Below are 16,875 nucleotides of genomic sequence, written 5' to 3'. Positions count from 1 at the left end.
AATTGCCTTTTCATAGGAGTAGTTGGGTGTCTGTAGTCTTAAGAAAAAGTGTTCAAGCCATTCAGAGAAAACACCTAGAGAGCAGAATTCAATAAGCTTTTATACCTAGCAGGTGAATAATTTTGCTAAGAATTAAGATGATTCGATGGTGTAGAGAAGATACTGGAGCTACTACACACTCCCCAATATTGTGCACAGATGGCACAACATTGTGTGTACTTTTGTCAAATCATGTAAGCAAGTTGTTGAATGTCAGACGATTGGAAGAGGGGTTTGCAGAAACTCCCACTTGGCATACAATAGTTCTTTGACAATAAAAGTTACATGTCCAGAGTTCAATACCTGCCAGGCCACTATAACATAGGCCAGAGGTGGCAGACTCCAGGCATCAAGGGCCACCACCAGGTCAGGATATCCCTGCGTCAGCACAGGTGGCTCAGTCATAATGACTGAGCCACTGATTGAGTCACCTGTGCTGAAGCAAGAATATCCTTAAAACCTGACCTGTTGGTGGCTCTTGAGGACAGGCATTGGCCACCCCTGATATAGGTGTTGGGTAAGCCTTCCTTGAGACAGGAAAGGGATCCTGTCACTTTGGCATGCAGCGATAAGACATATAACATTGTGCATTAATTCAGCCCCGAGTGGTTTGTGGACAGATCCTTTTTTTTTTTTTTTTAAAGGTGCAACAAGGTTTCTTGAACAACGTCGGAATGTTATAAGAGGCTTCCAGACACATAGTCTATCAAAACATTTTTTGGAGAAACATCACAAGATCCAAAGTCTATGACCATCATGGGCTTGGATGTCGTTCCACCCTCCGTATTAGGAGGAGACAGGTTCAAGAGGCGTTGTTCCAAAGAAACCTTTTGGACCTATCCACTGGGCACCCTATAACCATGGGGGTTTAATGAGTGTATAGATGCAAGTACCATCGTCTAGACCTTTGCCGGGTCCCTCTGTCTCAGTCTACGGGTGTTACAAAAGGTTTTCATTTTGAGCCATCAATTGCTCATTTATTAAAAACATTAGTATGTAGTTTTACTTTATTGGTTATTAGTTCTCTGTTTTTGGTTATAGCTTTATTCAATTCCTGTATATTTGTTAAATAGGTAGTCTATGTAAGTTATTGCCAATACTATATGGTTCATACAATTTGTTATTACTGTAGATACAGATGCAGCCACCTTTATCCGATCACTTGCTTGGGTAAACACTAGGGCATCTCACAGTAAATGCCTCAACATGCCTCAACATTTATGTGAGATTCCTAATGGTCCATCGGATTAACACAGCAGGGGTCCCTGCAGTCCCATTCAGATTGAAGGGACTGCAGGGACCCCCCGCTGTGTTAATCCAATGGGCCATTAGTCTGGCTGCAGAAATCTCACAGAAATGTTGCAGTTTATTGGGAGATTGCCCAGGATTTTCCAAGGCAAGTGATCGGATACTGGTGGCTGCATCTGTATCTTAGAATTTGCTATTCATCAAGTGGTCGTCTAATTTGGGAGTGAAGGTGTGTTATTCTGGCACTGCTGCCTTTCTTTAATTCTATTGTAATATTACTGTATGTCACCATTTCAGTACAGCTGTTCCTGACCGCTTTTTCTGTGCAGGCACTGAGCTTATTGAATTTTTACAACATTGATGAGAGGGGAGTTTCTGATACTAGACTTTTTTTCATCTAATTTCCTTTAATATCTCTAGGAATGATGGTTTAATTCTGTTTATATATCCCACCATGGCTCATTTCTATCTATCTGATCATCTGTTTTAACTGTATTTTAATATTTTTTTTATATATTTTGTTACAAGTTATCTATTATTGTCATATTGTTCTGCTTTCTGTAAATCCTTCATGTTCAGCATATATAAAGTCTGATTGCCTCTTCAGAAAGGGAATTGCTTAGCTGCTTAATTTCAATCAGTATCAAACACCCAATTCCTAAATTCAGCTGCATACTTGGCCACAGTATATCTACCTTGCTGCAGGGAGAGCAGAGTTGACTCTGCATTCAGAGTTCAATTTGGGTCATCAGACAAAGTAGTCACTGTCTGAAAAAAGTCCTCCAGATTTCCCAAAAGGGGACTGGACTGTCAAAGTAGTGAGGAAAATCATGATAAAGCATCAAGAGTGAGACGGCTTGTAAAGAGGCCCACTCTTGCATCATCAGTAGGGTAAGTTCATGAGCAGAGATAGAAAATCAGTCAGCACTGATTCAGAAAACCCCCTTAATAGAGGTTTTTCGCCAGAAAACATTTCCAGGAATGGTACCTTAGGTTCACCTAAATTAGTCTATGGAGCGATGGGAGTAGCTGGGGCAGACAGAGCATGCATATTGTCCAGTCGGGCTTGAGGCATGTTAACGTGCACTTGTAGGGTTTAAATAATGCCTACCAGTTCTACTATGGCGCTGTTTGCGCCATCGGAATCCATGATGTGTCAAGATCAGTTTGTTATTAGTAGACAAATGTTCACTCCATGGATCAAAAAGAGCAATCTGTCGTTTTAATGTGGGCTGTGGTGCCAGGATACAAGGGTATCTCCCCTCTAAATTATATAGATCCTTGCTTCTTGTCTCCAGCACTCACAAAGAAGGAAAACTTATATATGTTGCAAAAAAAATTTTTTACGGAGATAAAAAAAACAAAAAAACACAGCACACATTAACCAAAAACAAACACCGGAGTACAAATTGGAGCATAGTTACTCTATAATAATTTTGCCTAACTTGCAAAAACACAGACACAACCCAATCAGGGCAAAGTGCAGGTAATGGCAGGTCTTAGTACTGATTGTTTCTAGAGCCGCGGCTCAAATGTCAAAAACCTGTGGCTTTAGAGACAGTAAGTCTGTGACATCGCTGCAGGGCGGTCCATGTTTCCTGGTCAGACACCCTCTGTAGCATTAAACAGCCGGGGCAGTCACGGTCATGTTCCCACAGCTTGTCCTCATGCAGGGACAGGGCAAACCAGGTTACATCTATAGGACTGTCGGAGTTCTGCCTGTCTTTTTGGTAAGAGAGCCAAAATTAGTGTATAGTAATTATTCTCCAATATGTACACCAGCTTTTGGTTCGTGTGTACTGTGTTTTTCCTTTTTTGATATTTTGACCCCAGTGATTTTTCAACATACTGTACAGGTTTTCCTTCATTTTGAGTGCTGGAGACTAGAAGAAATTATCTAAATCAATATGTTGGCACCTGACACAGCAACCTTTGTGACAAACGGCACTCTTATGTACTTTAGCACTGACGTCTGTATGGGCTCTACGCGACACGATCCTCCAGGGTTATAAACGAGACTAAAGGATAATAGGAAGCATTACATTGCTTATTTCAGGCTTCTTGCCTGCTCTATTTCGTCCCACTAAGGGACGGCAGCTTTAACAGATACATGTCTGAGGCACTTAGCCATTGACCTTCAGCAGTTTGCTCTTATGTCAGTGACACAGTATTTCACACAGCCTGTCACTTTAAGAAAACAAAAGCATTAAAATAAAGCCTATCCCTTCTAGGGAAACTAACTATACAGCAACATAAGCCTCTCTAATAGTTGCTGGTCAATTAACCTGGTTCCCCAGCTTAAATAACACACTCCCTTTTTAAGGTTACTATATACTGTACTCAATAATGTTCACCGTCTTTAGGCACAGAAATATACATTGGGTTCTTAACTAATAGATGGGGAGGGCATCACAATAGATTCTCTCTCTGCAGTCCTTCTGAATACTGCAACACATGAAAGGGGCATCCTCCCCGAACTGGATACAGGAGAGCAGCGTGCTCCGGCCTCCAGGCTCTAGGAAAGAGGCTGAAAGAGCAAACTTTTCTGCCCTAAATACCTGGTCCTGTAATTAGGTGAGCAGGTGAGAGGAAACCAAGAACCACTATAAACTATGACCTGGATTCTCTATCCACCAGCCTCAGTAAATGTGAACCTGTGGAATGGATCCTTTTAGACTATTTCTGCGCTTTCTGACCTAAATCAGGCAGAAAGCTACCTTATATCCTGGGACTATGTCATACCTTCTAGACGGGGAATGGATTCCAGTGGCTGGAGCCAGTAGGTCTAGAGAGGCATAGCAGAAGCATCGGGCTGTGCAACACAGTTCAGAATCAGGGCAGGTGACATGCAGGATTATCAGGCAAATGGGCAAGCAGGCAAGCTCAGTATCACAGGATGATGCAGGCCATGGTCAGGGCAGGCTAAAGACAAGGATCAGGGTCAGTGAAGACTGAAGACAGGAGAGACATAAGTCGGTCAGAGGTCAAGACAGGCTGAAAACTTAAGCAGACTGAGCTACGATCAGGGAGAGGGTCAGATAGGTCAGAAACAAAGTAACAGGAAGGTTGCAAACAATGGGGTAGAACACATTGATCTGGCTTCAGGAACAAGAAGCTACCGACTTATATTGACAGCCAAAGTGTGTGTCCCTAAGGACATGTGGAAACAGGTGCAAACAGTAACAGGCTGTTCATGTAGGTCTCAGAAGTAACAATGGAACTATCAAGCAGCTGCTTTAGCTCACTGCCAGAGCTGCTACCCTGGAGGGCTGAAGTCATGAGTATTGGTCCCTCATGGCCCAACAATGGAAAAGAAAGGCTACCCTAGAAGAAGCCACCAGTTGGTGAAACGAGTTTGGTGTATCATCGTATGTCTGACATCCGACACCATGTCCGTCTGATTGTAGAGTGGAACACTAATAGTTCCACTAAGAAGGCAACAAGCCACTGCATTACTAGTAGTCACTTTATCAAAGGATAACCTATTAATCTATCTAACCACTTTTACCCTATACCCAGAACATACCAACTTTATTCACCACTGTTCTTTAGGCAAAATAGTTATAATATCAGTTGATATACTGTAGATGGCTAAAATGATGATTCAGAAACACTTTTTCACATTAAATGGAGGAATAGTTATAATGATAGTTAGTTTATGCACAGTTGACAGCCTCTGAGGGAAAAGCTACATGCATACAATGTTTTAGATATATTTTATGTTTACTAAAAAATAGTTTCACTTTTCACTGATCTAGTTTTTAATCTTGAGTGCAAAGAAAGTGACGTTATGGGGACTTCCGGTGCGGCACCAGGCAGAGCAGCAGCAGAAGACTGAGCTCTGTGAAGGCTCCGCCTGATCGCAGCCCAAATGGCAATAATCTGCACACAAAAAAAAGGCACCAGAGGAGTAGGGAAAGCTAGAGGAGAGGTTCCTTAGCATTTTAAAGTCAGATTACCCCCCCCCCCCCCAAAAAAAATAGAGGCGGGTTATGTTTTGGTGCTAGGCAAAGTGAAAGCAGAGTGCTGAGCTCTACAGAAACCCAGCTAGTAATCGCCCAAAAATGTGATGTGTTCGCCACGCCCCCCCCCCCCCCGCCAGTCCCCCAATCTCCTGCAGCCTAGTGCACACATCGTGGGGCTGCAGGATTGCGCGCCTATTCCGCCGCCATGAGCTCAGCCTAAGTCTAGCAGCCCAGAAGGATGAACCCTGTGGGGTTCCATGCTTTTGAATGGGACCCTGCAGCGTTAATCCTTCACTTGGTGGGAGAAAATACCACTCGTTCTCCTTTCAGACGACCTGTGCAGCTGTGTCCGGTCAATGCCTGCAGCCTCCTCCGCCTGCCGCCTGGATCTTTGTCTCCACTCGCCGAAGGTAAGACAGGCAGGGCTGTATTTCCCTCACCCAAGAGGATGTAGATGCCCTTACAGTATATGGGTCTGTCTCTGCATCAGGAGGGGGAGCTATATGACCATATTTGGGCATCTGCATCATCCAGGGGCCTGGACAGGACAGGGGACATGGCTCGCAGCACTTCTGAAAGGTGAGTAAGTGTTTCTTTCTCCTGGCAGATGGCCCAAAACACTTAACACTTAACACTGTGAGGTCCCATTCAGAAGCATGGAACACAGCTTTCTGCCCTCGGAGGGCTGTGAGATCTGTAGCCACAATGTGGGTGCACTGATGCAGTGAAAATCGCAGCATGGACGACATTAAATCTTGCTACATCTGTATGCAAAGGTACAGTATGTGCTATATGTATATATCTGTGTATGTATATTGGAGGATGCTTATGTCCTGCCCATCCTGATTCCTGGCTCCACTTTGTCTGTAGTGTATCATTACATTACAAAATGAGATGTCACTTATTCATCCTCTGACACTTTTCACACATAACTAACAACCAATGTACCTCAATTGCATATTCTGATTCCTCTCCCAATTCCCACTGTAAACTATCATACTACAAGTTGTGTATCATTTCTGACTTGCTATAAAACTGGCAAACCTGAAGAAGAAACAATGTGAGGTTTAGAAAAACGTGTATGCAGTAAACCATTGATAGTCTAATGGAAGGTATTGTACTACCTAATGTATTGTTTCCTTTTTTCATACAAAATAAGGGACTGAAATAGCTAAAATTATTTTTTGTCTTTTGCCTCTGGAAAGTGAAAGAATTTGAGTAATTTCACACAATTACACATTACTGTTGGAACTACAATCATTCACCCAGGAGCTCAAGCACGCTGCCTAGGGGTCGCACTCGACTCCTCTCTCACATTCGCCCCTCACATTCAAAACATATCTAAAACCTGTCGCTTTTTCCTCCGCAATATAACAAAGATACACCCTTTCCTCTGTTGCTCGACTGCTAAAACTCTGACTCAGGCCCTCATTCTCTCCCGTCTTGATTACTGTAACATCCTGCTGTCTGGCCTTCCTGCCTCTCACCTGTCTCCCCTACAATCTATCCTAAACGCTGCTGCCAGAATCACTCTACTCTTTCCTAAATCTGTCTCAGCATCTCCCCTCATGAAATCCCTCTCCTGGCTTCCGATCAAATTCCGCATCTCACACTCCATTCTTCTCCTCACTTTTAAAGCTTTACACTCTTCTGCCCCTCCTTACATCTCAGCCCTTATTTCTCGCTATGCACTATCCAGACTCTTGCATTCTTTTCAAGGATGTCTTTTTTCTACCCCCTTTGTATCTAAAGCCCTCTCCCGCCTTAAACCTTTTTCACTGACTGCCCCACACCTCTGGAATGCCCTTCCCCTCAGTACCCGTCAAGCATCCTCTCTATCCACTTTTAAGACCCACCTTAAGACACATTTGCTTAAAGAAGCGTATGAATAGAACTGGGGATAATACTGGACACATGTTACATAAAGCTTGGCCCTCTGCAGACGCACTTACTGTACCAGAATTCCCTCCTACTGTCTCTGTACGTTCTCCCTACCTACCAATTAGACTGTAAGCTCCTCGGAGCAGGGACTCTTCTTCCTTAATGTTACTTTTATGCCTGTAGCACTTATTCCCATGACCTGTTATTTATTTGATTACCACATGTATTACCACTGTGAAGCGCTATGTACATTAATGGCGCTATATAAATAAAGACATACAATACAATTGAAGAATTGTTAAATACTGTGACTTCATATCAATATCCTACTTTGTTGATCCCAGTTAAATAGTATTACAGTTTACTATCCCTCCGGTTGTCTCACTGAAAATGTCTTACCTCAGCCGCATTGGGGTAAATAATAGTTTTGTAAATAGATACAGGGCTGGGAGGTTCACGCGGGACCATACTCTGTTGAGAAGAAGATGGAGCGATAAAGTTATGACTGGTGTATCCAGTGTTTACGTTCCCACTGCTACGTATTGGGTACTCTTCCAAAAACTCTCCCATGCTGTTATTTTTATATGAGATAGGAGGAGTGCTTTTGGGTCTGCCATACGTGTCTTCTCCCCTCAAAAAATTGCTAGCTCGAAGTTCATATGGGAACAATGATTCAGTGGACCTAGAAGTCACAAGACATCTACTCTCAGTGAACCTTGGGACGTGAATGTTCTCTCCAGTGTCTGTAATGTAAGGGTATTTCTGAGAACTTTCCAAATGGCTAATGCCTATCGTTGGCTTTGGGAAAAGAAGGCAGAGGCTAGAGGCGATTTCATCAAAGTTGAGCCTGAGGTTCTTAATTGGGTCTTCTTTTAAGCTGCTATCAGGCTGATAGATTTGAAGTACTTCTTTATCTATTTCCTTCACCAAAGTATTTGCAGATTGGAGGAAGGTTACCGGGTTTTCTTCCTTCAGAGCTTCCTTAGAGTACTGAATAATGCCTTCAATACTCTGGAGCATTTTGTCGGAAACATCTATGAACTGCGTAATGTTCTGTTGCTTCCTAAATTCAATGGTTTCCACGGATCCGAGAACGCTCCTTTCTTGCTCATGAAGAATCTCATGCAATTTAAGGAATCCATTACAGATTTCTTTTTTCGTGGTCTCCTTGTAGCCCTTGAAGTTCGTATTTACCAAATTAATTTCCATAAGGTCGTTCACAAGCCTACACCTAACTGTAAAGCAAAAACAGGTTAATTATCTTTCCATCTCATTATTTTGATTGAATTTCATATAAACATCAGTTAGCAAGGTATTTTTGCTACATTTAAAATTTGCATTGTTCTCATTCTGGAGCAATTTCAAGGTTACATTTACTTTCATGTTAGAGAGCCTTGACTGATATTGCAGCGAATATAATAATGGTATGTGTGAATTTCTATACTTGTAGAAACCTTTAAATTGCAGTCAGAATAACCATCCTCACACTGATGACTTTCAAAAGGTCAAAACTGCTGCCTGTGAGTAGGTTTACAGGCTATGCACTTATTTAACCCAGGCTGTGCTGAAAAGCTGGTTAATACAGCAGGCTTAAGCTTATAGGGGTCCATGTTAAACTGGATTTGAAGCAAAAGCTGCATGTTCATTTTCATGTTATTTCCCAGAACCCCTAGCTGCAGTGGAAACATTGTGTACTAAGAGATAATGGGCAAAGGCAGGGTTACATACCTGTGCTCACAAGTGGTATTTTTTTTTGCTGTAGATTTATTGTATGGTATGATCTACCATTTCATAGCTAAACTACAGGTAGAGGTTTTTGGGTCTCTTGTTTTTTCTTCATTATATCAGAAGAAAATATTTGTTAGGTTTCAAGTGTACTACATTACATAATGTTAACGTTGATACATTAGAAAGTATTATACTATGCAATTCTATAATTCCTTACGACCACTGTAAGATGTAGATTGACTACTGGACTCAGATTTCAGCTTGGGCTGCAAAACATAAACAAAATGCCAATTCCACAGGAAGTACACCCAATAAACCCTTGTGGCACAAAACTATATATGGCTAGGTGGTGAGGGCACCATTTCTCCTGCCAATATTGGTTGAAGCATGAAATCATCTGCTAATTAGAGCAAAGGTGTGACTCATTAAATAATTATTTAGGTATATTTAATAAATCAGCTACTATAGAATTAGTGACATACAGATGAGACAACGAGTCTTCTAAGGCTTGCCTTAAACTAGCCCGGTTACATGCTGGGTACATGCTGGGTGTAACCTGACTAGTTTAAGGCAAGTTTAAGGCATTTCTGCATTGACTAATGACCCAACGGATTAACACAGCAGGGGTCCCTGGCAGTCCCATTCGTTTGAATGGGACTGCTAGGGACCCTCGCTGTTAATATGATGGGCCATTATTCAATGTAGAAATGCATTAAACTTGCCTTAAACACGACCCAGCATGTATCCAGCATGTACCTGGGTCTTTTTGGCGATTGCCACTGGTTTGTGTTAGAATAACCGTCGGCACTACAGTACATACAATATTGTGTCACAATGATTATGGCAGCTGACCCCTCCCTCAATGCTCTCTGTCACTCCCAAGTGGGGAATGAGTCACCAGATGGCTAATAGTGTAGGTTGGAGGGCATCGGCGATGAGAACCGTATCAAAACATTGTGGCACATCTGACAATTGCTTTACTTCATGTTACATTTGCTGTAAGGAGGTTAGAGGATGAATGGATGGAAGGGTCGAAGTACACAGCTTCATTTAGTATTTTTAGGGCAGGAGAAAGTATATGCCCCTCATAAAACCAGCAGTGTCATCTACTTCTGAAAACTAACATTACATGGCAGTATGAATTATGATACTAGAATTAAAAAAATAGTGTGACTATGGAAGTATGATACTGCTAGGGTGCCGGTATTTATGACACTGGGAGAATGAGTGGCATTTAGATAAATTCTGAATTACTTAGGTCCCTGCTTCTTTGGAAACAGCACCAACCAACCTCGGGTACTAAGACATGATAGTAGGGACAAGTTTGTGCTGCTTTAGAAGCCAATATCAGAGGAATTAACAATAAATGTGAAAGCATGTCATCTCCTTGATATGAACATAACAATATCTCAATAATTTTATATTAGATTGCTAGTTTATAGGGCTCCACTAGTGCACAGGTGCATTTGGCACTTGTGTGTTGCCTGCCCTTCTAATGTGCTGTCCCTCTTACGAGCAAAATAAACCCATCGCCGAGATATTTAAAGGGTTACATTTGGGTGAGGTAAAGCCTTACTTTTAACACAAATCGGACACCTAAAAGTATTTGTAATTTTTTTTAACTTGTTCTTTAAAGATGCTGATCTGTGAAATAGGAGGGGTTCGATTTCCTGTTTGCTGGATGTTACTGTGTGTTGCATGTGAGCCTGCACAGACTAAAGCCTCTTTCTCTCCCTGATCTTTGCAGATCTTCTGACAGAGAGAATGAGCTAAAGAGCTCATTATACCGAGGCAGTCAGCTTTATCTCCACCCTGCCGTGTACTTGGAGCGGGTGAGTCGCGGCCCAACCGGGACCTGATCACTGCCAAGTGCAGAGTAGCTGGACATTTCCCATCTGGATTAACACAACGGGGGTCACTGCTTATGAATGGGACTCCCGCTGTGTCCTGCCGGGCTGCTATAGTCTGGTAGAGCTGCGCAGTGAGAGCAGACAGAAGCGGACCCTCTCCCTTCACATCTCTAGCAGGCAATGGAATTGTTTTTATTTTATTTTAATTACATAGGATTGAAGCAAGGGGTCTCCAGGGCTGAACCGCATTCATTTCAGGTCTGGACAACCCCTGTTTCCATAGTTACAGGCCCCGGTATGGAGTGCCAGTATCTCCTGCAAGTTTAATTCTCCCTCGTCACGGCCCACGTGACCGGGACATTTAAACTCGCGGGACATGCCGGCACTCCATACCTGGGCCTGTAACCCAGGAAGCATGGGTGCCCGACCTGAAAGCAATGCTGTTTAGCTCTGGAGACCCCCTGCTTCAATATTATGTAACTAAAATAAAAGTAGCTTCGTTATCTTTGTTGCGAGCCACTAAGGTAATGAAGGGGTTAAACAGAAGGACCTGATTTGTTGGGGGTGAAGGGGTAGTTGCCCCAGGGTGGGTGGTTAGACCTACCGGGTGGGTTGTGGGAGAGGTTAATCCCTTAATTACCCTAGTGGTTACTACGGCTAAGGTAATTAAGGAGTTAACCCCTCCCATTCAGAAGCAGGGACCCCCACTGTGCTAATCCTTATGGGCAATTAGTCTGGCACAGGGAAGCTGTGATCTGGCTGTGGTCAGGCTGCATTTCAGTTACAGTTTCCTTGTGGAAAATTGCTAAATAAATGTGTCTGTATCTGTACAGTATATCCCCCACCATGGTCAATAGGGTCACTTTTAGTCCAAACTCCCCATTAACTTCACTGGGGAATTTTGGCCAAAAATGGCCTGATTTACCACTTTGGCAAATATAGATTAATCCCCCATGTGTGAAGAAGAGACTTGATAGATATCTAGGGTTCCAAATTAATATATGTTTACATTTTGTTAAAAACCAAAGCCATTTCCCACTTAAGGAAAGCCATTATATTAAGTTGTCTACAGTAGGAGTGGCTCAGTCCGACTGAACCACTGATTGAGCCACCTGTGCTGAAGCAGGGACATCCTGTAAACTTGACCTGCTGGTGGCCCTTGAGGACTGGAGTTGGCCACTCCTGGTCTATAGGTCGTTTGCCAGCTAACATGGACTGCAATGTTAAATTCATGAATTTGTGCTTCTCCTATGTAAATTAAATTTAAAAAAAAAAAAACAGTATCTTTCTCCATCCCAGGTAAGCTGTGCAAAGTAGCAAAACAGAACAGACCTTGTTTGAACTTGGCGATAGCAGCAAACAGAGCATGGGCTTCTTCTGTACAGGCCTCAGTCAGGGGCAGGCTGTAGTGGTCCTCATGGTAAGCACACTTGCACTGCTTGCAGATGAGTGTCCTGTCTGTCATGCAGTACTCAATAATTGGTGTTAAAGGGTGGTGGAAACAATTCTTTTTTTCTTCCCCCTCCCAAAAATTTTGAGTCAAGGTATGGCCTTGAAAACTCTTGCTTTTGTGGGAGAAACTATGACACTTCTGGCAGTAGTTAATTTTGCATACAATGCACCTCAGGGCTGCCTCTGTTTTCTTATGAGGGAGGCATTGTTCACACAGTATTGCTATCCTTGGCGCCCCATATTGAGCACCATATTTCTGGGCCACTTTAGCACGCAGGTAGTTCTCGGGCAGCCTGATCGGTTCTTTACTGGAGAAGTAGTGGGCTGTATTGCAGGAGGGGCAAGTCATAATCAGATAATTATCTCGGCTGCACTTGTCTCTGGTCTTAATCTTATCCACACAGCATTGGCAGAGACAATGTTCGCAGGGTAGGATGTAAGAATTCTGGTACATCTGTTTGCATAATGGGCAGGTCAGTTGCTGAAGGATAGCATGCTTGTCTCGTTCAAAGATCCACGAATTCTTTTTCTCAACTGTCTTCGGGATATGTATGCTGAAATTACATTATGATCGGGGTCATGAATCAAGGTTTTGGTATGAAATAATGAGCATGGTTCATGCTGCTTAACTTAAGCACGTTCTAATTGCACCAAAAACTAGTGCTGTGCACATGGTCTAATTCAGGGGTGGGCAACTCTAGTCCTCAAGGGCCACTAGCAGGTCAGGTTTTCAGGATATCCCTGCTTCAGCACAGGTGGCTCAGTCTATGACTGAGCCTCTGATTTAGCCACCTGTGCTGAAGCAGGGATATCCTGAAAACCTCACCTGTTGGTTGCTCTTGAGAATTAGAGTTTCCGACCCCTGGTCTAATGGGAAAATAAAATTTCGGTCGGCTCACATCCTATATAGATATCAAATGAACTACTAACATACATCATAATATTTGAAAATAGTTGGTTTTTAAGATGTTTTATTTATCCATAATTTATTGCGAAATGTATAATTTATTTAAATCACATGCCTTTTCTTCTTCAGGTCTATACTGAGAAAGTAATTAACAGTAGGTTGAAAGGGTACAATATGGCACTTATGTTTGTGTTAATGGGGGCTTTATGAGCTGTTGCTGTACCCAAAACGAATCTGTTTATGTATTCATGTTACATTATTAACATGCTGTCTCCAGTCTGTCTGTGTGACTGCTCTTAAACTTTCAGATGAGATTTTTTGCTATTTAGTTATCCACTTTTCGTAGAATAACTAATCACTAATTTCAAAACTATTACAAACTCAAGTTGCTAATACTAAACACAGATAGAGTATTGATTTACAAAAATTGTACAAATTTAAACTATGGCTGCTCAAGTGATGGGCCAATGATGATTTTGATCTTTTTGCTTATGTCTGTCTGTTTGGATTAAGGTACAACCCTGTTCCTATCATGATCTATAAGCCCCTTAGAAGCCATCACTGTTTTGTTTAAAATTTGGTTTTAATGTTAGCATGTTTATGGTTTTATTTTATCTTTTATGTTATAATCTTCTGTAAAGAGGAAAAAAAAAAGTGCACACGATTAAAGGTGTGAAAGGCGGGACTCAGATTTAACAGAAAATGTGAAGAGTTAGAATCAAAATATTGTCTGGCTTTTCATGTAAACGATGTAGGCATATGGTTTTTTTTATATGATGCTTTGTTTCAATGTATATGTCAATCTACAGTAAAGAAACGTTTAAAAAAAAAATAATAAACACAGTTCCAGCACTCAAAAAAATATAATATAAAGTCAAAACAATTTGGAATATGCAAAATGTCTTTAAATTGCAACGGCAGTATTAGAGCAAAGCCCCAGAGACAAATAGATCCACAAAAACACTTATCCATAAAAAAAAACCAGAACAGTGCAGGAATAGAGCAGACAGCAGCCTGGAGAGCTAAATCCTAAGTGAGGACAGGTACCACAGGTCACCCCCGACCCTTCAATTGGTTCTAACTCAAGTTGTGTTCTTTCGGAAGGTTGCCTGACAATAGCTCTCTTACTGACAATATCAGCTCCAGAAAGTCCACATCCTGAACTCTCTATTCATCACGAAGAACAAAAAGGCTTTCAGTCTGCAAGTGCTGAGCTGAGCATTTCCCTACATTACTTTTTCGTACATAATACACACATAATGAAATAATAGCATCATTTTTAACAAACAAAACTTTGATCACTGCACTCTTTCTTTAATGCACTATAGAGTTGGGACATAATCAGATCAAAGATGGAATATACTTTGATGCCCCCCCCCCCCCCCCCCCAGTATCTGTCTTGAGTTTCAGGATCTGACTGAATATCGTACCACCTGTCAGTGCCCATGTCCTAAGATTTTATTGCACACTTACCATTGTTCCTTTTAATTCAGAGTTAATGGGTCCGCTCTGCAAATGTGCCTCTCTGTTCTTATACTTAGGGAAAACAGGAAATGTGGATCTAAGGGGTACAGACGGTCATTTAAGGCACATGGGCGTAGGGGCAGATTCGTCAAGTGTCGGTGTGGGTTAGCGGACCTGATCCAGCGTTAACTCTAATTCAAGTCTTTCACGGGGGACCAGAACTTTAAACACCGAAACCACCGGGATCACTATCACCTGACAGGACACAATAATTGAATAAACGAGAAAGCTTATTCTTGCAAGCCAGCAAACACACACAATACATAAACACAGTGAAAGACTGACCAACAGGGGGCCTGAGGGCAAGAAATTAGCCCCAACTAGGTGCAGGGGCCTGCTTCAGTATGCTTGCTCTGAACATCTTCTTCCCCGGCTTCTCCGGTGCTTCTCAGTAAAGCACAGTGCTATTTCACACAGAGCATTTTTTAAAAGCCCGTCAGCCGTGTCTTCGATCCTCTCCAAAGTTGTTCTGGTTCCCTGATAGGCCACGCTCCTTACACAGCTCTCGGTTGCTATCCTTAACATGGAGCAGGGGCCACCAACCAATCGAGACCCGGATTGTGAGGCTGCAGCCAATCTGAGGACGAGGGTTCACCCAGCTGCACCAATCAGAGCAGGGGGCCGGCTTAAGTACTCTGGACTGCCCCTCGATGACGGAGCTGCTTGTAAACGGCAAATTTGAACTTGCCAATGGGAATCGCACCAAGGGGGCTCAGACCTGGCAATGGTTCCCTTGGCCAGCCCTACACCTCCCGGTGGGTAGGCGCCTCAGTGTCTACGGGAAACAAAGGCTCTACCCCACTAAGATTCTGTCCCCTTTCCTGGTAATGAGCCCTTACCCGCTTACCATTTGTCCCAGTACTTAGTCACAACCCAGCAGACAGCCCAGCTAAGTGAATTACTGGGTCTGCATACAGAGAAATGCTAATAACATAAATACAACGCTGGCTGCCTTACTAACTGTATGGAGAACATATTAAAACAGTGAATAAAGTGCTTTTATACATATACAATCCCCGTTCCCCAAAACATACAGTTCTCCTTCCAGACATCACACAGTGATTAGCTCTTTCCTGGAAGGGTGTACAAAAAAGATTACTACATTCAGGCCAAATGAGCCTCACAGAGGCGGCCATTACTCACGGTATAGGGGTAGTCATCCTTGCTTCACCTTTATTATGTGAGGCTGGCTACCCCTACTGTCACAAAGTCAATGTGAGTTAACACCTCATGAGGTGCACTAACCCACACCTGCACTTGATGAATCTGCCCCCTGATCCAGAGTTAACTCCTATTAACTTGACTGGGCGTTAACGCTGAATTGAGTGTGCTACTCCATACTTGGGGAAACTAACCCACAGAGATATATTACCAATATCCCACTGATTGTAGATATCAGGGACATCCAGTAATTGAACTCAGTCCTTTTATAGCTTAGCCTTAAAGCTGCAGACCAAGCAATGTCCTACATGCGTTTCTATTTTTAAATAAATCAGTTCTGTACTACGAGAAATACTTGTAGCATTTAAAAAAAACAAACTGTGACTTACATTTTTAATGTATTATAATGTAACAAGCATTTTTTTTTCTATAGCAACCATTTACAAAGTCACATCCCGTTCCTCTTCGGAAACAGGCTCTGGCATACCCCTTTTTGAGCCCTGCCCTCTCTCTAGTAGTGCACCAATTGTATCTAGTGACTGCCTGGTCACATGATCTCCCCCACAGAACTTTGCATCTTTGGTCCTCTTCTGCTGCACTGACAGCCATTCAGTGAACCCCAGAGTCGAATCTTGGCCGATCGATCGCCAACTTAATTACTTATCATTGTGTGGATTGTATTGATGCACATATTAAAGGGGGAAAAAATTAATTAAACAACGGCAGCTTGGACTGCTGCTTTAACAAGCTCGCTGAAACCACTCCTCAAACATTATATTGCACACTTTTATGAGCTGGGATTTACTATCCATTTAACTTTGTTATATGCAGAAATGCAAACACTGTATATAAAAACATTCAGCACTGGCCTGTGCTTGTCGCCCATAATGTATAAATGGGGTGGTTGTTTGGCCATACTTACACTGCTCTTGGTATACGGTAGCAACAGGATCTGTTTCGACACTTCGAGCATTGACCGGCCCATTTACAGGTGCAAAGCGGATCGGTCAGTTTTAGACAAAAGTAGCCTGGACAGTTCTTCTTCTCTCGATATTCGCACATGCAGTTTCTACAGCCCGGCTCTGGTGAGTAATGGCACTCACAGCAGATATTTCTGCAT

General features: G+C 42.5%; 1 protein-coding gene across 1 annotated transcript in view; it reads right to left on the bottom strand.

Annotated features, from left to right (window-relative positions):
- Positions 1 to 4,437: 4,437 nt before the first annotated feature.
- The window catches only part of TRIM42 (tripartite motif containing 42), a 33,238-nt gene continuing 20,800 nt past the window's right edge, over positions 4,438 to 16,875 (bottom strand). The window contains exons 3-5 of the mRNA XM_075569409.1: positions 12,044 to 12,717; positions 7,533 to 8,368; positions 4,438 to 4,611 (exon numbers count right to left, since the gene is read on the bottom strand). Of these exons, the coding sequence (XP_075425524.1) occupies positions 4,438 to 4,611; positions 7,533 to 8,368; positions 12,044 to 12,717 (1,684 nt within the window). The remainder of the gene's footprint in view (positions 4,612 to 7,532; positions 8,369 to 12,043; positions 12,718 to 16,875) is intronic.

This window comes from Ascaphus truei, chromosome 14 (genome assembly GCF_040206685.1).
Source record: "Ascaphus truei isolate aAscTru1 chromosome 14, aAscTru1.hap1, whole genome shotgun sequence".
Lineage (NCBI taxonomy): Eukaryota > Metazoa > Chordata > Amphibia > Anura > Ascaphidae > Ascaphus > Ascaphus truei.
This window is presented reverse-complemented; position numbering and strand designations above follow the sequence as displayed.